The sequence below is a fragment of the Rhinichthys klamathensis genome, unplaced genomic scaffold, assembly GCF_029890125.1.
Source record: "Rhinichthys klamathensis goyatoka isolate OS25496 unplaced genomic scaffold, OSU_Roscu_1.1 h1tg000033l_1, whole genome shotgun sequence".
NCBI lineage: Eukaryota > Metazoa > Chordata > Actinopteri > Cypriniformes > Leuciscidae > Rhinichthys > Rhinichthys klamathensis.
Genome location: NW_026606582.1, coordinates 352,141 through 378,980, shown reverse-complemented (window position 1 = coordinate 378,980; position 26,840 = coordinate 352,141). Strand labels below are relative to the sequence as shown.

The 26,840-nt window shown below is 43.6% G+C and overlaps 2 protein-coding genes across 3 annotated transcripts; one reads left to right on the top strand and one right to left on the bottom strand.

The window, feature by feature from the left end:
- The first annotated feature begins 8,965 nt into the window (after positions 1-8,965).
- On the top strand, positions 8,966-9,561 carry LOC130080396 (histone H1-like). Its single transcript, XM_056245750.1, has 2 exons — positions 8,966-9,116; positions 9,161-9,561. The coding sequence occupies exons 1-2, from the start codon at positions 8,966-8,968 to the stop codon at positions 9,559-9,561; spliced, it is 552 nt and encodes a 183-aa protein (XP_056101725.1).
- Positions 9,562-23,512: 13,951 nt separating this feature from the next.
- Positions 23,513-26,493, bottom strand: LOC130080337 (piggyBac transposable element-derived protein 4-like). Of its 2 annotated transcripts, none has more exons than XM_056245693.1 (2): positions 26,245-26,493; positions 23,513-25,151 (listed from the first exon to the last, which is right to left on the bottom strand). In XM_056245693.1, exons 1-2 carry the CDS (start codon positions 26,382-26,384, stop codon positions 23,576-23,578), a joined length of 1,716 nt encoding a protein of 571 aa, XP_056101668.1. In that variant the 5' UTR covers positions 26,385-26,493; the 3' UTR covers positions 23,513-23,575. The 2 variants fall into 2 exon arrangements, 1 of the variants encoding a protein (XP_056101668.1); XR_008806668.1 differs by lacking the exon at positions 23,513-25,151 and adding an exon at positions 25,360-25,432 and having other exon boundaries at positions 26,245-26,372.
- Between the last annotated feature and the right edge of the window lie 347 nt (positions 26,494-26,840).

Genomic DNA, 26,840 nt, shown 5'->3' with positions numbered 1-26,840 from the left:
TGGAAATGAATCAACACTGAACTTACCTAAGCTGGACAATGACGCTACTTTCTTCTAGATCTGCTGTACAGCCGAAACAAACTTTGTTGCATTATTTTCCTGTTATCACTGTAAATCTGCTTTGAAACAATCTATATTGTAAAAAGCACTGTATAGCCTAAAGGTGACTTGAGTTGAAATAATTTTGTCAGATAAAATGCCTTCACCAAGTTAAGTCTTTTGATCTTCCCTCATATTTAAACATTTTAAAAATATATACTATAGCTATTATATTACCGTTGCATCAAATTACAAACAAAGAGTGTTTTCAACGTGGTTGAAAATCTTAATGAGTAAGTGCACGTTTACCCCGTCATTTTACAAGTGACATATATTATTCCACAGTAAAGGTTTTTTTTTTTTTTTTTTTTTTTGATCAGGGACAAGGCACAAAAACCATTAATCTAAGAAAGAAGAGATGTCATGTGCCAGGTTATAGCAAAAATGCTAATTTCCGCCTGCAGTCCCTGGACAGGTTGATGATATACTTACAAAATTTAAAAAATATGTACAGAATTATAATACACAGAAGCATCACTTCACTCACATCATAACACTCTCTACTACAGGAATCTGTAACTTATCATTCACAGATTACATCATTCGTATCGCAGTCATTCAGTGCGTACAGGTTTGCTTTGTTAATAACCACTGTTTGGTCATTAAAATGAATTTACGTAATTAAAATTAATCTAAGCAAAGTATATGTGCATGGATGAATGTGTAAATACCTTTTTTAATGAGAATGGGCAAAATATCAGTATGATAATGGTGTTGTGATCCTGCTGTCAACATGCTCACTTTTGTTTTCTCCCCCCACAGATGTGAGAATGACAGTGACCAGATTCCTGTTTTAAAGAGAGCCATCTGGCTGGAATGAACCAGCTCTTGTTGCTCATTTTCTAGAAGGACTTAACCCCAGCCTTAAGGACGAGATTTATGCCCGTGAGATTCCAGGCCAGTTTGATCTGCTGGTTGAGTTGGCTATTCGCCTAGACAAGCGCTTCGAGATGCGCCGCCGCGCTCGGAGTTCGAGGTCTGAACGACCTGTAACCCCGCCTACTCTTTCCGTTGCTACTCGCGGTGAGTCAGATGCTGAGCCTATGCAGCTGGGGGGAATCCGCATTTCGACAACTGAACGTCAACGACGGATTGTTAATCGTCTTTGCCTTTATTGTGGTTCAAGTAATCACTTTGTGTCTTCCTGCTCGGTAAAAGCCAGAGCTCGTCAGTAATCAGGGGTGTACTGGCGAGCGCAACTACTTTCTTCCCCACATCCAAGGCCGGGAAACGCACCACCTTTCCGGTCACTCTCCACTGGTCATCCTTTTTGGCATCTTGTTCGGCCCTTGTAGACTCTGGTGCTGAGGCTAGTTTTATCGACGAGAGGTGGGCCCAAAGACATGGTATTCCTTTTTCTGATCTTAAAGACTCTATCTCTGTGCTCGCTCTGGACGGTAGCGTCATTTCTAAGGTTCGTCGCATCACTCAGCCGGTAAGTCTCACCATCTCAGGAAACCTTCAACCCTCCTGCTGGCGCTGGATTTTTTTGTGAAAAAGAAGGACCGGTCCTTACGCCCCTGCATTGATTATCGAGGGTTGAATGACATCATAGTTAAGAACCGGTATCCCTTGCCTCTCATGTCTTCTGCCTTCGAGATTTTGCAAGGGGCGAAGGTTTTCACAAAACTAGATCTGCGTAATGCGTACCATTTGGTACGTATTAAAGAGGGAGATGAATGGAAGACCGCATTTAACACGCCCCTCGGGCACTTTGAATATCGGGTCCTTCCGTTCGGGCTGGTCAACGCCCCAGCCGTTTTTTCAGGCTCTGATTAATGATGTTCTGAGAGATATGCTTAACGTCTTCGTGTTTGTTTACCTCGACGACATACTTATCTTCTCGCCCTCTCTCCAGGTGCACGTCATGCACGTTCGTCGTGTCCTGCAGCGTCTCTTAGAGAACCGCCTCTTTGTGAAGGCTGAGAAATGCACTTTTCATTCTCAGTCCGTTACTTTTCTGGGATCTGTCGTTTCCGCCGATGGAATAAGTATGGATTCTTCTAAAGTCCAAGCCGTCACTGATTGGCCTGTGCCCGATTGCCGCATCACTCTTCAACGCTTCTTAGGCTTCGCTAATTTTTACCGACGGTTTATTCGGAACTTTAGTCAGGTAGCCGCTCCTCTTACTGCGCTTACCTCGGTCAAGTCCCGTTTTGCTTGGACCGAGGCGACCCAGGCTGCGTTTGACCGCTTGAAGACCTTATTTACCACCGCCCCCATCCTTATTAAACCGGAGGTCGAAAGACAATTCATCGTCGAGGTCGACGCTTCTGACGTGGGGGAAGGCGCGGTGCTTTCGCAGCGCTCGCCCATGGACAATAAGCTTCACCCGTGCGCGTTCTTTTCGCATCGTCTCTCGCCCACTGAACGCAATTACGACGTGGGTAACCGTGAGCTGTTGGCCATTCGGTTGGCGTTGGGAGAGTGGCGACATTGGCTGGAGGGGGCGTCGCATCTGTTCATAGTCTGGACAGATCATCGAAATCTTGAGTACATTCGGTCCGCTCAGCGGTCCCCAACCTTTTTTGCGCCACGGACCGGTTTAATATCAGACAATATTTTCACAGACCGGCCTTTAAGGTGCTCCAAAAAACGCGTAGAAAACGCTAGGCGTGAGGTTGCACTCCGGAGGCGTCTGTCGTTGCTAAGCAACCATCAGCTGCGCTCTCCGTTACAGCAAGGAAATTTCAGCAATGGATTTCCACCACCGAAAAACCCTTTCTGTAACTCTGTTACAAGATTTATTTACTAAGAAGAGTAAAAAAAAAAACGCTGCAGTGTTTGGGTGCAAGACCGTGCAACCGATACTACAAAAACGCAAAAACCATGGGGAATTTCACCAGCTGATTCAGGAGCTCCGCCTGGACAATGGGAGGTTCAAAGCCTATTTCAGAGTGGACAAGGACCAGTTTGATTATATTTTACGAAAAGTTGGCCCAAGCATCAGTAAACGGAGCTTCTGCCGTGAAACTAACTTATCTCTCCTGCGCAACGGCTCTGTATTTGTCTGAGGTTAGACTATAACTGAAGTGGTCATAAAACACCAGAAATAGCAAACACATACACATTTATATATAGAATATAGAACAATTCTGTATAAACAATGATGGATTTAACAAGGAATCAGTTGTGAGCATTAATATTTTTAGTAAAAATATTTTTTACTAGTAACTAGTGCAGCAGTTTACAGTGTGGAAGATGATTGGTTGGTTCTTGTCATGTGACCTACAGTGCGCTTGCGGCATTCTGAAAAGTTGAGATGTTTTTATCTCGATGCGGCGCGGACGCGCTTGGATAAAACGGGCGCGTCGCTTCCATTATGAGCGCGCATACCGCGCGCCTACATTTGAAATAACAAACTTGAGCGCGCAAAAGACACGATATGTGAACAGGTAAATGTGTGAATAAATAAAACGGAAAAAATGTAAGTTATTTATTCTTTCTGTGCGGCCCGGTACCAAATGACCCACGGACTGGTACCGGTCCGCGGCCCGGGGGTTGGGGACCCCTGCGCTAAGAGACTTAATGCCCGTCAGGCTCGTTGGGGACTTTTTTTCTGCCGTTTCGATTTCTCTATCTCCTATAGACCCGGCTCTAAGAACTTAAAGCCTGATGCCCTGTCCCGCCTTTTCGACTCCTCAGAGAACGCCTCAACCAAGGAGAACATCCTTCCCCCTAGGTGTGTGGTTGGGGTTACTGTTTGGGGGGTTGAACAGGTGGTTAAACAGGCTCTGAGCCGTGCTGTCACTCCCTGATAATGTCCTAAACATTTACTATTGGTTCCTGTTTCCGTTCGTCCAGCGGTTCTTCGTTGGGGTCATTCGTCCAGAATAGCCGTTCACCCTGGTGTCAGGGGTACACTGGCCGTCATTCGTCAAAGGTTTTGGTGGCCTACTAGAGAACGTGATATCCGTCGTTTCGTGTCTTCGTGTCCTATCTGCGCCCAAACTAAGTTGGGTAACTCGCCACCTGCCGGGTTACTCCGACCCCTTTCGACTCCATCATGGTCACACATAGCCTTAGACTTTGTTACGGGTCTTCCTCCATCCATGGGGAACACCGTTGTTTTGACGGTAGTGGATCGGTTTTCTAAGGCCGTTCACTTCGTTCCACTTCCCAAATTACCTTCCGCCAAAGAGACGGCCCAGTCGGTGGTTAATCATGTCCTCAAGCTTCATGGACTTCCTACTGATGTTGTTTCAGATAGGGGGCCACAGTTTGCCTCTCAGTTTTGGAGAGAGTTCTGTCGACAGATTGGAGCCACTGCCAGTTTGTCGTCAGGATTCCACCCCCAGACTGACGGGCAGGCTGAACGATCTAATCAGATTTTGGGTAGAATGCTCCGCAGCCTTGCGTTCCAAAACCCTTCGTCCTGGTGCGAACAGTTGCCATGGGCGGAGTATGCACACAATTCCATTCCGTCATCCGCCACTGGACTTTCCCCGTTTAATTGTTGCCTCGGCTACCAACCTCCGCTTTTCCCCGCACAGGAACTCGAGGTTTCCGTTCCGTCTGTTGAGGCGTTTATTCAGAGGTGCCGTCGCACCTGGAGGAGGGTGAGAACTGCTCTTTGTCGTACTAAGGCACGCACCCGCTTAGCCGCTAACCGCCTTCGCGTAAAAGCCCCCAGGTACGTTTGTGGACAGCGAGTCTGGCTGTCCACTCTTAACCTACCTCTACAGTCCAGCTCTCGTAAGCTCTCGCCTTGGTTTGTTGGACCTTTTTCCATTACTAAGGTTCTTAACCCTGTTACTGTCAGACTAAAGCTTCCTCTTAAGCTCCGTCGCATCCATCCCGTGTTTCATGTGTCGTGCATCAAACCCGTTATTCGGATACCTACCCGTCCTGTTCCTCCTCCTGCTCTTGTCGAGGGTTCTCCTATTTATACCGTTCGCAGACTCCTTGATGTTCGCCCTCGAGGTCGTGGTTTTCAATATCTGGTCGATTGGGAGGGATATGGTCCTGAGGAGAGAAGCTGGATTCCCTCCCGGGACGTTCTGGACCGCTCGCTCATCGAGGACTTCCACCGCACTCACCAGGCTTCACCTTTGGGAGCGCCTGGGGGCGCTCATTGAAGGAGGGGTACTGTCATGAATCAGTTTCTTTCCTCTCTATTCCCGTAGTATTACACACGCACACACGCCCAGCTGTTCATCATTATCTCAGCCTTCGCGCTGCGCACACACTTAGTTGCTCCCATTCATGGTTTTCCCATCTCTTGTCTCGCAGCTGTTTCCCATAGCAATTAACACTTACACTGATCCTGTCTCACCTGTGCTCGCTTCCTCTCTAATTTACTCGGCTACTTCTAGTCACTGTTTTCTCTGCTTCCTTGTCAGTTTATTGTTGCACGTTGAGCTTACGCTTTGTCTCTTCGTTTACAAGTCTACCAATATATTCTCTCACGAGAGATACAGCACCCTGTCCTGTCCTGTCCTGTCGAGGTGTATGTGATTTGTTTGGAGATTCATCACTGTTCTCTACCCAGTTCACCTGCTGTCTGAGGATCAACAGCTTACCTGGCATCTGTGAGTTTCCTTCATTGGGCACGGGAAGATTTCTCAGTTGCTGCTCGCCACCTTGCCGACGCTGATTCTACTATTGACTGGGACAGCATTATTGTTTCGTTTTCATCAGATCTGCGTCCATTGACGGCAGTCTCCTTATTTCCAGTTTCAAAGAAATAAACTCTGTTATTGCATTACGTCTGCTTTTGGGTCTTCTGTACGAACTGTGACAAAAAATCTGCCTTCAATTACACACCATCTTTTTTTATTTGAATTTATAGAGTAAACTGTACACTATTTTTGTAAATAAACTACATAAAAAAAAGTTGTTATGCTTTTATGAAACAAGAAAATCAAAGCAGCATTATTATTGTAATACAAACTGGGCTGAAAACTATTGCAGCTTGTTCCAGCCACAGACAAAAAAAAAAGGCAATTGCAACTTTTTATCTCAGAATTTATTTTAGATATAAACTCGCAATTGCGAAAAAAAAAAAAATCAGAATTGTATGGAAGCCCATTCCGCCCACATGTCGAAATTTTGACATACCAAGCCAAAATTATGAGATTAAAAAGTCGAAACTATGACTTGCTGCTCATTGATCTGACGCGACCTGATAAAGGATGAATTGGGAACGCATTAGTGCAAGCTGGAAGACCTGCCAGGAGAGCAATTACAATACTCCAATCTGGATAGAACAATTGCTTGGACAAGGAGTTGTGTAGCATAATCTGATAGGAAGGGCCTGATCCTCCTAATGTTGTATAAGGCGAATCTGCAGGACCGAGCAGTTCTAGCAATGTGGTCTGTAAAGCTCAATTGATCATCAATCACAACTCCAAGGTTCCTGGCTGACCTTGATGGAGTTATGGATGACGAACCTAGCTGAATTGAGAAGATGTGGTGTAGTGTTGGGTTGGCCGGAACCACAAGCAACTCTGTCTTCGCAAGGTTTAGTTGAAGGTGGTGGTCCTTCGTCCAGCCAGAAATGTCTGTCAGGCAGGCTGAGATGCGAGCAGCAACCGTCGGATCATCAGGCTGAGAATGAGAGGTAGAGTTGTGTGTCATCAGTGTAGCATTGATAGGAAAAGCCATGTTTCTGAATCACAGATCCTAGTGATGCCATGTAGATGGAGAAGATAATTGGTCCAAGCACTGAGCCCTGAGCCACCCCGGTATCTAGATGTTGTGTCTTAGACACCCCACCCCTCCACGACACCCTGAAGGACCTACCTGAGAGGTTGACTTGAACCATTGTAGTGCGGTTCCCGAGATGCCCTTCGTTTTTAGGATTGACAGGTGGATCTGGTGGTTAACTGTGTCAAAGGCAGCAGACAGATCCAGCAGGATGAGAACTGAGGATTTGGAAGCTGCTCTTGCCAGTCTCAGAGCTTCAATTACCGAGAGCAGGGCAGTCTCAGTTAAGTGTCTGCTTTTGAAACCAGACTGGTTGTTGTCCAGGAGGTTGTTCTGTGTAAGAAAGGAAGAGATCTGGTTGAAAATAATTCGTTCAAGTGTTTTCGTGACAAATGGAATAAGGGATACCAGTCTGTAATTTTCCAGATGTGCTAAATTTAGAGTGGGTTTCTTAAGCAGTGGGGTTACCCGAGCCTGCTTAAATGCTGTGGGAAAAGTAACAAGTAAAAGCGAAGTAGGGGCGGGCTCGCTCCCTATATAAGGCTATAAATATATAGACATTGCGTTTGCTAATGCGGAAATATATCCTGAATAGATATGCAATTTGCCCATGCCCACGAGGAAGCGATTTCTCTGGTGGAGTGGGCTCGAACCCCTATAGGAGTGCACGCACAAGCTCATTGATTGCATTGAAGGGTTCAAACAGGGGGTCCCGTGAGAGCGTCAAGCACAAGTGCCAAGTCCCAAGTGGGTAGGGTGAAAGGGCGAGGGGGGTTCAGCCGTCTTGCTCCCTTTAAGAATCGTACCACTATGTCATTTCTACCTACTGGCCAATTATCAATGTGCACGTGGAATGTTGTTATAGCGGCCACATACACTTTCACCAATTTGACCTGCACCAATTTGTGAAAACTCTCCATTTATGTGTGTAGATGTTGTTGATTAATCGATTGTCTCTACAGCGTGTTTTGCCTGCAGTTGTGTACTTCCTCTGCCACGCTTTTGTGAATTGTGACAGCGGGCGAGGCGGACTGCACACCGTGAGGGCTAATTGGGGAGAGGGGAGTTTAATACCCCACGTGCGTGAGAGTGAGAGGGGTGAGGGAGTGAGAGGAGGAAAATAGCTCTGATATTGCAGTGAGTTTTGTATTATTATTTTTTTACTTTATTGCACTGCATAGTGGGACAGTCAAAATACAAACACAACAATTGCCCCCCTGCCTATTGTGGGCGGCAAGGTCATGATGAAGAGGGCAGTCATGGCCTAATGGTAACAGAGTTGGACTGGTGACCCAAAGGTTGCTGGTTCGATTCCAGTACCGGCAGGAATATGACTGAGGTGTCCTTGAGCAAGGCACCTAACCCCCAATCGCTCCCCGGGCGCCACTCAAGGCTGCCCGCTGCTCCGGGTGTGTGTATCCACGTTTGCAGTGTGTGTGTGTGTTCACTACTCACTACTCTGCTCCTAATGTGTGTGCACTTACTTGGATGGGTTAAATGCAGAGGCCAAATTCCAAGTATGGGTTACCATACTTGGCCATCACGTGTCACTTTCACTTTCACTTTCACTTTCATGAACACACACAGCGGAGCGAGCAGACTTCTTCAGTGGCTCATCTTCAGAGCTGTGTACAGCTTCCCTGCTCTGGGAGGCAGCGTCAGGAAAGTGGCTTTGTTTCCGGGCCTGCTGTCCCTGTCCCTGCCTCTGACTCTTCAAGCCATGATGATGCTTCAGGCACGGCTGTCGTGGTCTCACCGTCGGTTCATGCTACCACCAAGCAGCAGCAGAATGGCCACTGAGGAGGAGCTAGAATGCGCAGGAGGGATCGCTCAGGCGCACTTTGGCAGGAAGTGGCTAATGGCCTTCAACTGTTTTTGCGTTTCGACAAAGCGCAAAACTCCATAAACTTTCCACCGCTCTGAAGAGACCTGAGGGGTTCACGGGTGTGTCCAGAAGGGCCGTCCTTTAACTTTTAACTCAGTCAGGGTGAGCCACAGGTGACGATCTAACACCACAAGATTTCCCATGTTGCGGCCGATCTCTAGAGTTGTCACTTTCGTCGCTCTGAGGGCCAGACCTGTGCCACGCCGGAGCTCTTTGAAAACTTCTGGGTCCGGCCCGCCCTCATCCAGAGACCTGAGCAGTTTGACCTGATAGACCTGGAGGATTGCCATCACATGCAGTACTGACGCTGCTTGGCCCACCGCTGAGAAACCCATGCCAGCGAAGTTTGCGGTGGTGTGGCAAGGTTTAGAGGGGAGCGTTGTTCTCCCTCTCCAGTTCGCTGTGGCTGCAGGGAGATGGGCAATGGCTGCTTCTCACATACACATGAGGGTGGATCCCAGATTGTGCATTCGACTCATTGGCGGTGCGTTCCAGGACTTTGATTTTTGATTTTCCTCGCTTCTTCAGGGTGTCCTTTCGGCTGCAGACCGACTGGAGGAACCACTCGTCCAGTCGGCTTCTGGTCGGCTAGGCAGAGGCGCCCACTCCAAACCGAGCTCATCAACTGCCTTGAACAGTTCAACTCCCGCATCAAGATCGCCTTCAAGAGCCTGGTGACTAAAGGCACCCTGGTGCAGGTCAAGAAGCCAAAGAGCGCAACGGCAAAGAATCACGCCGCCAAGAAATCACACAAGAAAGCAAAGAAACCCGCTGCCACAGCCGCTAAGAAGGCGACGAAGAGCCCCAAGAAGGCAAAGAAGCCAGCAGCCGTTAGGAAAGCAGCCAAAAGTGGTAAAAAAGCCATGGCAGCTAAACCTAAGGGAAAGCCTAAAGCTGCCATGCCTAAAAAGGCAGCTCCCAAAAAATAAAGTCCACTGTTTTTTCATTAACGGCTCTTTTAAGAGCCACCCACTAACTCTGAATAAAAAGCAAAACTCATGTATTGTAATGATTTCCGTTAATTTTGAAAGGAAACTTTTGACCACTTAAACTTCAACAATCTAAACACAAACTATAAAATATTTTTTGTCAAAAATAAGTGATCTTGAATCACTCAAGTTGAGTGATCTATTTCATACATATAAAAATATTTTACAAATGGCCAGAAAGCTTATAAGGATAAAGGCAGTGATCACAGTCCAAATAGGATAGAACACACAAACAGAACAGTGTTTGGAACAGTGTATGAACTGTTAGGAACAGTGTATAATATCCATATACTGTATATATTTAAATAGACTTCATGGTGTGAATATATACATGTTATAAAGTGTGCGTATCAAACCCTAGTAGCATGTTAATATTGAAGTAAATTATTTGAAAAGCTTGTTTAAATTGTTACTTCACCATTTTAGTTAAAAAAAAAATGTTTTACACATATTAACTGTGTGCACAGAAAAAAAAAATTGTTGTAATAATGTAAAAACGTTGTTGTAAAAAAGGTTGTAATAACTACATTTAAAAAAAAAAAAAAATGAGCGGAGGAAGCAAAACCGGTGGTAAAGCCAGAGAGCGAAGGCTAAGACTCACTCCTCCAGGGTGGGACTGCAGTTCCCCGTCGGCCATGTCCACAGGCTTCTGCGCAAAGGAAACGTACTTGGTTACTAACGTAACCTCGGTTCCCTGAGAGTAAGGGTACGAGTACTGCGTAGCTAATACACAGTGGGGAAACTCCTTTTTCTTCGAAATATTGAAGCAATAATTTAAAAAGCAGTGCAGCTGCACAGTGAAAGTCAAGTCAAGTCATCTTCATTTATATAGCGCTTTTAACAATGTAGATTGTTCCAAAGCTGCTTTACAGTGATAATAGGAAATTAAAGTAACAGAGATTGTTTTGGCTTTATGACAGCTCTAGAATAAAGTTATTTTTCAGCTAAAGTTAGTTTTAATTGAATCACATCTGTCGCAACGATCATTAGTTATTAACCTATGGGCCGCTAACACGACACCGCTTTAACAGAAAACTCTTAAATTCTCTCTACGCCAACTTTAAAACCGCAAACCTGTGAGAACGCTGATGGCGTGCACATGCGTATTAAGAGTTCATTCTATAGGTATACGCGTTTGAATAAATGTGCACAGGTATGTAGTCCTTCCCTAAAGCCAACCCTCAACAAACTACTTGTCTGGCCGTAAAACCTCAGGGAACCAAGGTTACATTAGTAACTGAGTACGTTCCCTTTCGAGAATGGTCACTTCGTATTGCGTAGCTAATACGCAGTGGGGACGCAATGTAAAATGCCGCACATTAGCAACTGGCTGAATTAATCGGAGCATAGGGAAAATAGGGAAAACACCCCGAGGCTCAACAGAACAAGCCATAATAAGTCTCCCAATATAATGACGCTAAGTCAGGTTCATGAATAAAACTGTGGCTCATAACCGTCCTAGAACTACTTGTGCTTGTGGACAGTAACATGCTAGATTATAAAATCTGACAAATGTGGACGGCGAGGACCAACCGGCCGCTGCACAAATATCTTGAATTGGTACACCACTGGACCACGGGCACGATGGGGCCATGCCTCTCGTGGAATGGGCTTTAGCGCCTTTGGGACAAACCTGGCCCACAGAGGTGTATGCCAGCGAGATGGCGTCCACTATCCATTTGGATAGTCTCTTCTTTGTGACCGGAATCCCCTTGGTGCGGCCACCAAAGCAAACAAAGGGCTGTTCTGACTGCCTAAACGGCGCATATTTATAAAGTATATTTTTAGAGCCCTAACGGGACACAGCAGATTAGTGCCACCATCATTCTCCAAGGGTGGAAGTGCTAGCTGTCACAGTGTCTGGTTGTTGTTCCCTGGGTGTCCACTAGAGGCCTCTTCCCCTTACCGTCTCCACCACATCAGGAACTGCATTTCCCATAATCCTCTGTACTCATTTCTGTTCATTGCACACAGCTGTTCCCACTCACATTGTTTGTATCTGCCTATTTATACCCTGTCTGTTTCATTCACTGTCATGGAATCCTTGTTTAATGTCACTTGCACTTCAGAGATCTTTTGCCTGTTTTGTTTCTTGTTTTGGACTGCCTTTGTATGATTTTGACCCTTTGCCTGGATGACTTACGATTACGGATTACCCTATTAAATTTGCACTTGGATCTATCTATTTGTGTGTGTGTCGAGACACTAGCAGAGTAATGACGGGGTTCAGAGCACCATAGGTACATAACCGTGCCTTGGCTTGAGAATGACTCTGGAGTCATTTATCCCAAATTCCAGGCAGGATGGGCTCACGGAGAGCGCCTGCAAATCTCCCACTCGCTTGACTGATGCCAAAGCCAGCAGCAGAGCAGTCTTCAGTGAAAGTGGTTTGAGGTCGACCGTCTGTAGCGGGTCCGTGGAAAGGTACCATGCCGGTATAGTGTGAGGCCTGGGGGGAATCAACCTCCTGGCTCCTTTGAGAAAACAAACGATAAGGTTGTTTCTCCCCAGCGACTGGCCAGCCACAGGAGCATGGTGAGCTGCCACGGCCGCCACATACACTTTGAGCGTGGATGGGGAGCGACCTGCATCCAAAAGCTCTTGTAAGAAAGAGAGCACCACTGACAGTTCACATGAGTCGGCCTCAAAGTCTCTGGCTGAGCACCAGCCAGCAAATACTGACCACTTCAAAGCATAGAGGTGTCTTGTAGATGGTGCTCTGGCCTCAGTGATGGTATTTAAGACCTTTTCTTGGAGGTCCCTGGATACCCGTTCAGGGGCCATACATGGAGGGCCCATAAGTCGGGGCGAGGGTGCCAGATCGTCCCGTTCGCCTGTGTGAGGAGGTCTTTGCTCATTGGCACTGGCCAGGAAACAGTGTCCATCATCCGTGCCAGCTCTGGAAACCATGCCTGAGTTTTCCAGAGGGGGGCTACTAGGAGGACTGAGTATTCGCTCTCCTTGATCCGTCTGAAGACCTGAGGGATCATAAAGACCGGTGGGAACGCATACAGCGGGCGTCTTGGCCATTGTTAAAAAGGCCATTACTAGTAATATACCTTCTGACTTAAATCTTTTTCTTTTGCCGAGATTGATTGACGCACAGCCTACAGCATAGCAGCCAATCAGCTTTCGCCGATCTACGTGCATGCGAACATCCCGCCCACAGCGCTCAGTGTGAAGTTGAGAGTTGATTCTGTCGGAGCGCTAACGCTGACCTTTGCCGTTGTAAATAACATTTAGTTTGCATTGACGCACAACACCCATGAAATGAACAAAGTAAGTGTATTGTATTTGATCTCTAGCAATCATATGTGCAATCCTAGACCTGTTTAATATTTAGTTTGCCGTTATAACGGGCATTAGCTTGTTGAAGTTAATTATAGGAATTATCACGTCTTTAGAATGATGTTGCGCTGTATATAGGATGTTATATATCTGCTTAGTTGTTTATATTGATGTCATTTATGTATATTTCATCGATGTTTGGTGCATTTCAATTGTCAAAGACTGCGTTTGAGGTATTCTGAAGTTGTAAACAACTTAATGCGTGTGCGTGGAACGAGCCCAGACAGAGCACCGCTGACAAACTATGTGACGCAGATAAAACTGTTTAGATTTTAATTTAAATTATGACATAGCAAGTTTTTCTTTCTTTATTAATCTCATTTCTGTATTTTGTTCATACTCGTACATGATAATAACACTAAATGTTTTAAAACCGATACATGATGTTTACACTTGCCTACATTTTCTGTTTTTATAGAAATACCACACCTACTTATACACCTTGATTAAGGACAACTGCTTTATTATCTGAGTTGATGTGCTGACGAATAAACGTAAAAAGAAAGATACATGTACCATACACCACACAGTTGAGTAAAAATCAATGTCACTCAAGTCGTCTTCACTGTGATTTGTTCTGGTGATTGGTTTGTAATGATCTAAGCTAATCATATGACTGTTAGTTCTACTGTGTTAAGCACTTTTGGGCAAGTATTCATACCTTGCAGTCACGTGACTACCATGGATACCTGGCAGGCAACAAACGCTGACAAAATGGCGCACAGTGGCCAGCCAGGGGAATTCCAGCCTTGCAAATTTCTAATACTACAATCAATTAACTATTTAGACCATATGTCACCGAATGTTAAAATTAGATATCAAAAAAAGATTAACATACTCAGAACGTGTGATCCATACACAGCACCCATACACAGCACCCGCTGATGTTTTCATTGCTTTGAAGCTGGCAAAGTCTCTACCAGACTTGGAGTAACTGTAAGTAATAAGTAGATGCAGTACAACAGTAACGTGTCATTCATTCTCCATGTATTCATCTTCTCATCATATCAAATCAAAATCACGTACAGATCAACGCGTTCTCGCCACCTACTGGCGAACGTGTAACCACGTTTATGTTAAGATTACACGATTGACATAGTGCATCCAATCGCTCAACAACTATCTGGCATGTCGTTTACACCTCAAAACACCAACTTTTGTATATTAAAACTGGCGAACGTCCTGGCAAGATCCTTGATTAGTTTACTAGGTTTTGTTGCTAGAGAACGACGTTCTTGCCCGCCAGCCAGTACTTATGACGTCATGTGCAAAGTATGAATATATGGTCTTTAACCTGAGCATCCTTAGTCTGCATTTCTCTGTACATTTAATGTTAAAAATACTGTACCTATTACATAAAATATGTATATCACAATATATATATATATATATATACAAATATACATGTACGACTTGGTTTATGTGTTCATAAATATATAATTTATATAAGTGCATGTATATGTAAATATGTTATATAATATGTGAATTATGTGTGGTTGTACACTAAACAGTATATGCATTTACACACATACTGTAATGATCCAAAAAGTCCAAAAATAACTAGTTTGAATGAATTTTCATTTAAAAGCATTTCTTAGATTTACATTGTCTCGTGCATTCAAATAAATATTATTTAAAAAATTGTCCACACCATTACAGCACCAGACTTCCTTCCTTCCTTCCTTCCTTCTCCTATAGCATCCAAACAGAAAGGGTCAGGAAGGAATCTAAAATTGTGCTCTACTAAATGTTTGAGAGGTCTGTTCATGGGTTAAGAGCTTAACATGTTTTGAACCTTAGCAGTTGCCTGCACTTGTTTTGGTTCTAGAAGAAAATAACATCATAGTCCAGCTTAAGTAAGTTCTGTGATGGTTCATTTTTGTTGTAAAAAGTTATTAATTTAGTTCATTTATATGTCTAGATGCAGTGTATGATTATGATTCAGGCAACATTACAGGTAAGAAGTCAGATTGGATCAGAACATTCAGAATATTATCCAGTTCCATGTGGTTGAAGATCGGAGTCACGCCGGTATGGAGGAAATCTAGTTGACACAATCTCTGCTGACTCTTCTGGGATGCGTTGTGGTCTTTAAAAGCTTGCACAAGTACTGGAGAAATAAACCATTTAGTGCTTTATAAGTAATCAGCAATATTTTAAAATGTATATGATGTTAAATAGGGAGCCAATGCATTGTTACAGAACCGGGCTAATATGGTCATACTTCCTGGTTCTAGTAAGAACTCTAGCTGCTGCGTTTTGGACCAACTGTAGTTTGTTTATTAAGCATGCAGGGCAACCACCCAGGAGAGTATTACAATAATCTAGCCTTGAGTCCCGCATGAAAAATGCGGAACAGTTAGTGCATGTATTTTTGTCATGAATGCATTAACTAACTGTTCCGCATTTTTCTTTGAAAGCACATGTCGTAATTTAGAAATATTTTTTAAGATAGAAGAATGCGGTTTTACAGATGCTAAAAACAGGGCTTTCAAATGAAAGATTGGTATCAAAGAGCACATCCAGGTTCCTAACCGACAATGAAGACTTGACAGAGCAGCCATCAATTGTTAGACAGTATTCTAGGTTAGTATACGTGCAGACGTTTTTTGCCCAATAATAAGAAACTGTTTTTTTGGGGGTTTTTTTAAATTAAGAAGTAGGAAATTACTTGTCATCCACATTTTTATATCAGCTATGCATTCCGTTAATTTTGTGAATTGGTAAGTTTCGTCGGGCGCGAAGAAAATTAGAGCTGAGTATCATCGGCAGTGAAAACTAATGCCATACGTCCTAATGATATATCCCAAGGGTGGCATGTACAGGGTGAAAAGCAACGGTCCTAGTACTGGGCCTTGTGGTACTCCATACTTAACTTGTGATTGATATGACATCTCTTCATTTACTGCTACAGACTGATAACGATCAGAAAATTATGATTTAAACCATCCTAATGCAATTCCACTAATGCCGACATAATTTTCGAGTCTATTCAAAAGATTGTTGTGGTCGATGGTATAAAATGCAGCACTAAGATCCAGTGACACTAATGAGATACAACCACGATCGGATGATAAGAGCAAATTATTTGTAACTCTAATGAGAGCAGTCTCAGTACTGTGATATGGTCTAAATCCTGACTGGAAATCCTTGCAGATTCCATTTCTTTCTAAAAAGGAACATAGTTGTGAAGATACTGACTTTTTTTTTTTAAGAAAAATGGTAGATCTGAGATCCGCCTGTAATTGACTAATTCTCTAGGATCAAGTTGCGTTTTTTTTAATTTAGAGGTTTAATAATAGCCAGCTTAAAAGTTTTTGGTACATATTGACAAATTATGTTTTATTAACAAAGTTTGGGAGGAGCACGTTCAGATAATTAACATGAGTGGAGAGCACTCAACGAAAAGAGGTGTATATTCAGCAGTCTCACCTCAATTCGTTGACATTTTAGCAGCATCCCTCCTCCACCCCTTCTCCACACTTCTAGTCCTAACCATTTACATACAGGGGGAGTACTCTGGGTTCGGGCCGAACTCCGAGCTCAGACCCCTCCCCCGGATAGCATGCCAAATACGCATTAAACTTTACTCCCTCTAATTTTATGTAAGTGTGAACTCGTGAAAGATGAATTAATGATATTATTGATTTAGATGATTTAACGAGGTTAGACAATTCTTCCTCTCCTATTGCAACAAATGAATGGAAGTTCCCTTTCAAGGAAACTCGCGCTGCGTCGATTGATGCTAAGGGAACGCTTTGCGGGATGATGTATTGAAGCACTAGCCTGGCTCCGCCCTCCTACGCACTTCCGCTCAATTTCATTTTCCTTCAGTACTACATCTGGGATTGTGCTGTAGACTTTGGTTTTCTCCGATCAATTTTTTGTAGTTTTTTGTAATCAGGGGTGTCAATCAGAGATGTCGTTCTTGCCCACATGAAAGAGCTGGGGTTACGGCTAAACGCCAAGAAGAGTGTGCTTTCTCCACTACAGAGGACCACTTTTCTAGGTGTGGTTTGGGTTTCTATGTTGATGCGGGCATGCCTGTCACTGGCACGCATAGAGTCCATCCTGTCAGCTGTGAAAAGAATAAAGCTAGGCCAGTTACTCACTGTCAAACTGTTTCAGAGACTGTTGGGTTTGATGGCAGCAGCGTCCAACGTGATTCCTTTTGGCCTGGTGTACATGAGACCCTTGCAGTGGTGGGTCAGGACCAAAGGGTTTTCCCCGAGGGGCAACCCCTTTCGCATGATCAGGGTTACGCGGCGATGCCTACGTGCCCTGGTTATGTGGAAGAAACCTTGGTACCTGTCCCAGGGCCCCGTATTGGGAGCTTCTTGTCGTCGCAGAATGCTAACGACAGATGCCTCCCTCATGGGCTGTGGAGCGATCCTGGAAGAACGCTCGGCTCAGGGTCTATGGGGGGACCATCATCTTCTTATAGCCCCGCGGTGGCCGGGCTGAATATGGTTCCCAGATCTAGTGTCTCTCCTCAACGGGCCTCCTATGGAGCTCCCCGTCAGGAGGGACCTTCTGTCCCAAGCAGAGGGCTCTATATTTCACCCTCGTTCCGAACTGTGGAACCTGTGGGCTTGGCCTCTGATGGGGCCCAGCTCATAGTGTCAGGTCTCTCAACCGAAGTTGTAGAGACCATTCTACAATCCAGAGCTCCCTCCACAAGGAAACTTTATGCCTTGAAGTGGAAGGTTTTCACTTCATGGTGTAGTGACCGTCAGCTGGACCCAGTTAACTACCCGGTTGGTACAGTGCTGGAGTTTCTGCAGGAGCGGTTCACTGCAGGTCTATCTCCGTCCACTTTAAAGGTTTATGTGGCGGCCATAGGTGCTTACCACATTCCTTTGGATGGAATGTCTGTGGGTAAAGACCCCTTGGTATCTCGTTTCCTCCGTGGCACCTTGAGACTGAGGCCTGGTGCACGCATGAGGGTTCCGACTTGGGACCTGGCGATTGTCCTTCAAGGCCTTTCCCAGGCTCCCTTTGAGCCTTTGGAAGAGGTTCCAGCCAGATTTCTGACATTGAAAACGCTGTTCCTCCTCACTATTTCGTCTCTTAAGAGAATAGCATATCTTCAGGCTCTGTCGGTTGCTCCCTCGTGCTTGGAATTTGCACCCGGCATGGTTAAAGCGTTCCTTCATCCTAGGCCGGGTTATGTTGCCAAGGTCCCAACTAGTGTGGCTCGATCTATAGTGCTGCAGGCCTTCTGTCCTCCTCCCTTCCAGGATGCGGACCAGGAAAGGCACAATTTGCTGTGCCCGGTTAGGGCATTGGATGCTTATGTCCACAGAGCTGCCCTGTGGCGTAAATCCGAACAATTGTTTGTTTGTTTTGGACCCCGTAACTAGGGGTCACCAGCATCTAAGCAAAGAATGAGCAAGTGGGTGGTCGAGACTATCTCACTTGCTTATGAGTCGACCGGACAACCTTCACCTATGGCGGTGCGGTCTCACTCAACTAGGAGTATGGCGGCCTCTAAGGCCTTATTGTCAGGAGTACCTCTACAAGACGTCTGTGATGCGGCAGGCTGGTCCTCACCTCACACTTTCGTCAGGTTTTATTCTCTGGACTTGGACCCTACACCAGGGTCCCGAGTGCTCTCGTCCTAGTGCTGCTCGCCCTGATTTCACACAGGACAGGCACTTCTCGCTATGGTGGCGTTGGTATAGACGTTCCCTTAGTGTCAATCGACGCAGCGCGAGTTCCCTTGAAAGGGAACACCTCGGTTACGACTGTAACCTCGGTTCCCTGAAGAGGGAACGAGACGCTGCGTCACCTGCCATATCTCCTTTGTGCCTGTAAGCGACTTGTTCAGACCTTACGAAGCTGACGCGGCTTTGTTTTGCATAGTTATAATTTTCTCCCTAATATTATCAATCTTGCAAGTAAAAAAGTTCATAAAGTCATTACTGCTGTGCTGTTTGGAAACTTCAGAAATAGAAGCTTTATTTATTGTTAATTTAGCCACTGTATCAATTAAATACCTAGGGTTGTGTTTGTTTTCTTCTAAGAGAGACGAAAAATAAGCAAATCAAGCTGTTTTAAGGCCTCGTGTTCTCTTTCCACGAAATGCGAAAAACGGCTAATTTTGGTTTCTTCCAGCTACGCTCCATTTTTCTGGCTGCTCTCTTGAGGGCCTGAGCGTGCTCGTTGTACCACGGCATTGGACTATTTTCTTTTATCTTCTTTATGTGCAAAGGAGCAATTGTGTCACTCTAAAGTGCTGGAAAAGAGAGAGTCAATATTTCTGTTGCAATATCGAGTTCTTCTAAGCTATCTGGGATGCTGAGGAGATGAAACTGATCAGGAATATTATTTATAAAGCAATCTTTAGTGGCAGAAGTGATAGGTCTAACAAATTGTCTTGGCTAAATGTAATTTACATGAGACTAGATAATAATCTGAGATGTCATCGCTCTGCTGCAGTTTTTTCAACGATATCAACATCTATACCATATGATAGTATTAGATGTAGAGTATGATTACGACAATGAGTAGGTCCGGACAGGTGTTGTCTAACTCCAATTGAGTTTACAATGTCTTTAAATGCCAATCCCAATGCATCTTTTCCATTATCTACATGTCTATTAAAATCACCAACAATTAGTACTTTATCTGCAGCCAATACTAATTCTGATAGAAAGTCGGCAAGTACTTTGATAAAATCTTTATGGTGCCCTGGTGGCCTGTATACAGAAGCCAGCAGAATTATCAAACGTGATTTATCGTTTACACAATATATTTTTGCATTAAGCACCAACACTTCAAAAGAAGTATATTTAAAACTAGATTTCTTAGTGGTTTTGAAAATATTACTATAAATTACCGCAACACCTCCCCCTTTGCCTTTCGGACGAGGCTCATGTTTATTACTGTAATCTTGTGGGGTTGACTCATTTAAAGTAATGTAATCGTTTGGTTTTAGCCAGGTTTCTGTCAAACACAGCACATATAGGTTAAAATCTGAAATCATATCATTAACTATGAGCGCTTTTAAGTGATCGAATATTCAGCAACCCAAGCTTTAGCATTTGTTCATCTGTATTATATCTGTTTGTTTATTTGTTGAACATCAATTACATTTTTAACCTTAGATGGGTTTGGACGTTTTTTGGATTTCCAAATTCGGGGAACAGACACAGTCTCTACATGATGATATCTAGGTGAAAGAGGCTCTATGTGATGGGATTTATCTGACCTTCAGATGTCCTTCAAGATGGGTGAGTTCGAATGATTTCCAGGTCACGGGCTGGAGGAAGGAGGGGCGAGGAAACATGGAACCATCCATTTGAGTATTGAGAAGCACCCACAGTATAGTCCTGGAAGTTTTATGTATTTTTATTTTTTACCATTTGAGACAAAAGTCTCACCTAACCGACATTTCTTCCCCTCACCCCCCACTCGTTCTATCCCCAAAACTCACACAAGAATATATATGGTTTAATGTGAATGATTATCATCGAGTATTATACATGTTTAGTATCATTTGAAATGTCTCAGGGTGACTGGTACAAATGTCTCATTCCCAAATAAGTAAAACAAAAGGTAATAAGGTTTTTAAGAGTTTAGAGATAACATGCACACAAATGATGGTGGGATGGTTAAACCCTCCTGTTCTCAAAAGGTGTAACCTCTGAATGCAAATTACCATTGTTAGCACATGTTTCCATGTGAAAGAAGTTTCTGTCTATATAAAGAAATGCAGCAAAGGGTTCGGGGCCTTCTGTCTCTCATGCTGAGAGCCGCCGGGACTCTCAGCTTCATGTATTTCCTAATGTCGGGTTTGTATCTCTTCTCTTTATTCCAGAGAATTTGAGTTTATTGTATTGATTATATTTGAACTGATTATGAAATTGGCATGATACATTTACCTGCCATAATAAATTGTTACATTTGATTATTCTAATTGACTTTGACATTATTTTCATTCAAGAGTTTAAAAAGAATACTCAAACATTCGCTCACATTTAATGATGCACGCATATCATTAAAACCTTTTCATTTATGAAGTCAGATGAAATAATGAGAAAATACATATGAGAAATGTATTTGATTTAATCAAAATTACTTTGCCACGCAGAAAGACAGTAACACGCAGAGACCTTCCCCGCTGATCGGATGCCTCAATCGGGCCGATCGAGCCGGGCCTTACAATACGGTATGCATATTTTGAAATAAACTTAAAATGTATTGTTTTTAAATATATAAAATCAACATTTTTAAATTAGTTTCATATTTCTCTATGATTTTTTTGTATGCTGTATACTAGGGGTGTAACGATACCCTCATGTCACGATTCGATACAAATCACGATACTGAACTCACGATACGATATTATTGTGATAATCCAAGACATGATAAAAGGTTAAAACTATTTTTTACTGTTGATTAAAATGCTAAATTTGGTATTACATTGTGGGTGTAAATGAATATTATTGGACTTGTTGCTGGAAACCCAATGTACAGGACAATAATGACACCAGAATAAAAATATTCATGATTCTGAAACTGAAATGTATTGATGGTTGATTTATTCTGTTCATCCGTTTATGTTTTTTCATTGTGGCAAGTGTATTGCCCTTATTTACACTATTTACAATGAAGTCTGTTTTTCTCCTGGTTAATTTTGATATTGGAGACATTAAATTGTCTTTAGGTGTGAATATGTGTATGCCTGTGTTCGCACTGTGATGGACTTGCCATCTGTCCGGGTATTTCTCTCTTCTTGCCTGAGACACTGGCTGCAGTTTGGAGAATCGATGTATGGAATTCAGGATTCTAGAGTCACTTAGGGTATATGAGCTTCTCAGATGTGTAGTCAGCCTATATACCTTATTCAGAGCAGCACCATGACAGGAATGAAAGTGAGGCTGTGGAGGATAGACGTATCAGCTGTTAAAAGCTCTAAAGCTCCTATCACTCTTTTCCACAGCTCATGTTTTTTTGTCTGCAAAAATACCTGTCCAAGAAATGTAAGTGTGTTGTTTGCATTGTTCTGCTGATGAAACACTATTCAATTCTAACACAGTAACCCACTGAAGAGATGAATGTCTATCCCACAGCCTCGCTTTCATTCCCATTAAAAATCAAAGATGGTGCTGCTCTGAATCAGGTCTAAAAGCTTCCAGCAATCAGGCTCTATTACATTAACTCCTTATGGATGCAAAGCTACCACATTTAAGATCATCCAAAGGGAAGGTATCTGGTTACAAAGCAGACCAATCAGTGCAGTACTGAAAAAAGTGGTTCAACTTAAGAAATCTTAATAAAGGGGATGAAGTACTTCCTCAATTTTCCAGTTTGTGCAACTGTTACAGTTTACCTGAGAAATGAACCCATTCCCTAGCCTGGTTAAAACCAGACCATTCTCAGTTGTAACTGAGTTATGGTCTGGCAAAGCGTCATAGACAAATCATTTCCAGAGGGGCGTCACCAACGGACGTCGCGGATAGACCTAAAACCAATTAGAGCGATGAAGGCGATGACGTATGCAGAGCGGCGGAGAATCTCCGAGTGTTGTTCTTTGCTCGGTTTTAAACAAAAAGGAAATGTTCAAATCGCTTAAAACAAACGAGATAGCTGATTCGAACGAGTGATGTTCGACGGCGGCATCCATCTTTGTAATGTAAGCTACAAAATCTGCTTCAAAATCCCAGCGCTGTCGTCATCATGTAAAGCCCGCCCCGAAGTTTCTGATTGGTGCCTCGATTTCGACGGACTGGAAATGGGTTTGAATGAGCTCTTTGCCAGACTAACTTTCAGAGCAAATCTAAATTTGCCGGAAGTTGTCTGGGTTTTCCCAGGCTACCCATTCCCTGTAATATTAATAGAAATCTGCAAAAACATCCAGAAACATGTACTGAATTAAGATGATTGACATCCTATTATTATATACCTAATAATTATATTTCTAAATGCCCCCTTTTTCTGTCTTTTCACACTCTTGTACACTGTGACTGACAGCATTTGAAAAGGATCCTTAAACTGGCAGGAAATTTTCTCCTTTCTGGCTTCCCACGAGGCCACAGTGCTCAGGTTGCGTAAATGCGCCACAGAGAACGATGGGTAGATGTTCAATGGATTATGCTCGCAAAAGCACAAGTTTTTAAGAAAACTCATTAAGAGAGAATACATGGAGAGGTTACACTTTCTGAATTTCTCAAAATAGTTCACAGAGGTCTAAAATCTCCCATCACGCATTTAATATTTAAAACCCCATAGAATCTGAGGTGTTCTTTGAATCCTGAAGATATTAGACATGCCCTAACATTTGTGCTTATTTCAGCTATTTACACCATAAGGGAAATGGTTCACTACACTGCATTCAGCCCAGATTATATTACAATAATAATGCTACTTTGATTTTCTGGTTTCATAAAAGCATTGTGAAAGACAGTGGTCATAAAAACTGCATTCAGCACATGGGGAAATATTGATCCGTTCCCAAAAGGTTCTATGAATATGAAATACATAAATGTGTGAGAATGTGAGGAGACTTTTTAGTTTATTTACAACAATGGTGTACATCAATTACACACCCTCTTCTGTATTTGAATTTAAGGCACATTTTTGTGCACCCAGGTTTGAACACTCACAAATCGTTGTGCCATTCCTGGAAACAGTTCCTGTTCAACTGAAGACACAAATGAACGTCACATGCCTGGCATTTCCATGGCGTTTGTTGCTTCTTGCCACGCACTGCTTTGCAATGCACACATATGCGGCGACCAACAGTGGCAATATTTCTGACATTGGAGGTCAGCTCAGCTCCTGGAACCGGCACATGGTCATTACTGGTCTGTTCTGGATCTGCTTTCTCAGACACACCGCAGAGCTCTGCAACAAGCTCTTCCATAAAGGCCTTGTGTGTCATGTTGCCGTGTAGCTCCTTGTGCAATATGAAAGCGTTGGTGGCAGCAACATCCAAGAACTGTAGAAAGACTTTTCTGTACCACTTCATGGTGTTGTGCTGTGCAGTGTAGTACTGCAACAGCTGGTCGGACGGGTCAACACCTGTCATGTGCTGGTTGTACGCGGTCACAGGCGCAGGACATGGAAAAGACTTTGTCCTCCGTATATCTTGTGCTTTCACTTGTCGTTGCACACGGTCTCCTGTATAGGCAGCATGGATGGTGGAACAAACAGACACCTCTCGTTTGTCCATCCATTTCACACACACAAGAGGCCCATCCCGAATCCACCGGATGGATCCCCTGCTGGACTTTTTGGTCAGTGAATTAGATGCGCTCTGTGGGAAGTCCTTCCTATAGTCTCTGTAAGTCCCACAAGCACCAAACTTCATAGCAAACAAGTCTGTTAAGAGCTTTGGACTTGTATAGAAATCGTCCATGTACACATGGTACCCAGAGCCCAAAGCTTTCTTGTCCAGAAGAGACATCACAGCATCATAAGAAAGCCCACGGCCAGTGGGAAAGATGTTCTTGCCCGTGTACACAGAGAGGTCCACAGTATATCCATTCGACGAGTCCGCCAGGACAAAAAACTTGAAGCCCAGCTTTGCTGGCTCGGCTTTCATGAATCTTCTCATTCCTGCATTTGCTCTGCATGCCACCAGTCTTTCCTTCACAGCCAAATTTCTTCTGGGATGATAAAAGGTTTTGCACGCAAGACGGATAGTGTCCATGAGGGGTCTGACTCTGAAAAGCTGGTCATGTTCAGCTGTTCCCCTCTTTTTGTCATTTTCCTTGTCTGCGTCTGGGTGACTTACGTGCAAATTCCATGAAATGGTGCGGTATCGGTCCCTAGACATGACTGTGGCGGGAAAAGGCACAGAGAAGAGACTGCCCTGCCGCCAGTAGTCAGCGATGGAGCTCATCTTCACAGAGGCCATGTAGAAGACGAGTCCAATGTAGCGGTAAAGCTCGCCAACACTGACATCTGTCCAACTGTATTTGCGACCCTTTGAAAGTGCCCTGGCAGCCTGAGCGTTTGTGTTGTGGCACAGATTGGACACGGCGCTCTCTGAGAAAAACAGTTTGAAAAGACTCATAGGAGAGTGCGAGTCAGCAAGATTCGACTGCGGCCCAGGTTCCCGAGCTGGCAGGAATCTCAGAGACTTTGGAGCCACATCAACATCAGTCTCTTTTCTCCATGACAGAGTCTTGGCTCTCTTTAAAACAGGAATCTGGTCACTGTCATTCTCACATCTGTGGGGGGAGAAAACAAAAGTGAGCATGTTGACAACAGGATCACAACACCATTATCAATTACTTATACTGATATTTTGCCCACTCATTAAAAAGCTATTACACATTACACATGCACATATACTTTGCTTAGATTAATTTTGATTACATATACTGTGGAATAATATGTCACTTGTAAAATGACGGGGTAAACGTGCACTTACTCATTAAGATTCTCAACCGCGTTGAAAACTGAACGATGCTTGTGTCCTGTGTGAGGTCCACGTGAAGGAACCACATTCCTAAGAAAAGAAAAAGAACAAGCACAAATATTAGTAAACATTTGTTAGCATGTTATCCAAGCTGGCAAACCAGTGCATGCATAAGTGATAGACCCTTTTCACATTTCCAGGTTTCTCAGAAGAGAAAATCATCCTAGTTGGGTTAAATTCTAAAGTGGTGAATGAGAGTTAACATTGAATATATATTTTGTTTTAATTTGCTCAAATAGCAATAGAAAAACTTCACAATAGTGTTTTCACAAATTTCAAAAAGAGTAAAAAGATAGAGAAAACTTGATAGAGCCAGTCAAGAAGAGTAAAAAATATGTTAATTTTAGTCACTCACACAGCCATTAGAAACACCCTAGGTTTTTTTATAATTTGATGCAACTGTTTACCAATTTTTACCAAGTATAGTTATAAATGTACATTTAAATATATATATACACACACAGAGAGAGAGCAGGATTTAAAATGCTGATCACCATTAAAACTAGTCATCACAGTCTGTGAAAAGGGTCCATTGATAATTAATGGATATACGGTCGCGCGCTTTATGGCTGTTGATGAGGCATCGACACTGTTAACACATTCAAAACATTTACACCTCAGCAGATGTTGGAGAACACAAGTTAAGCTCCGTTGCTAAGTATCTCTCTCTCTTCACATTAGAGTATAACATGTATACGCTTGTTTTGCAATGCATTTAGAATCCAGAACAAGACATCTCACTCAGAAAATTACAAACTGGCAGATTTCCGTCTGCCCATATTGGTTTGAAACAGCTAACTTATATGCGACTATAATAACTAAAAGAAGAATAAACGGCTTACTCTTCAGAAAATGTGTCCTGTGCTGGATGCAGGCCTTCATCATCAACGTCTTCTTCATCTTCTGACTCTGACGAACAAGTGAATTCTTCCTCGCTGTCTACGATCATCCGAAGAGCTTCCTCGTGTGCGTGACGAGCCATCTTGAGGAAAAGTAAATAAAGCCAAACAAAAGTTTGCCGCCACTTTTATCCTGTTGATCGGGGTTGTTTCCTACATTCAGGTCATTACCATGTGAATGACGCGCTCTGCCGGTGGGTGTGGCCAGACCAGGGCTAAACGAGAACAGGAAAAACAGCTTCAACTTTGAAATTTGGTGTAATTCTCTTTATTTGGGATTTTAGATGTTTCTTCCCGCTTTGTTCGGTCGTCTTGGTGAGCGCCTTCTTTATGGGCAGATTTCACTGGTTCGGGAATGTTAATCTTCGGCTCACCTCACAGTGGATCTGATTCTGCACTGGAATGGTAAGCTTTTTTTTTTTTTTTGAAGCTCATGGTAATGTAAAATGGCTGGATTGTCTGCCTCTGATTGGCTGTATATATGGTTTGAAGGTGTTTCATTGGCTAGAAAAGGCGGACAGCACAGACGCGTCTGCTCC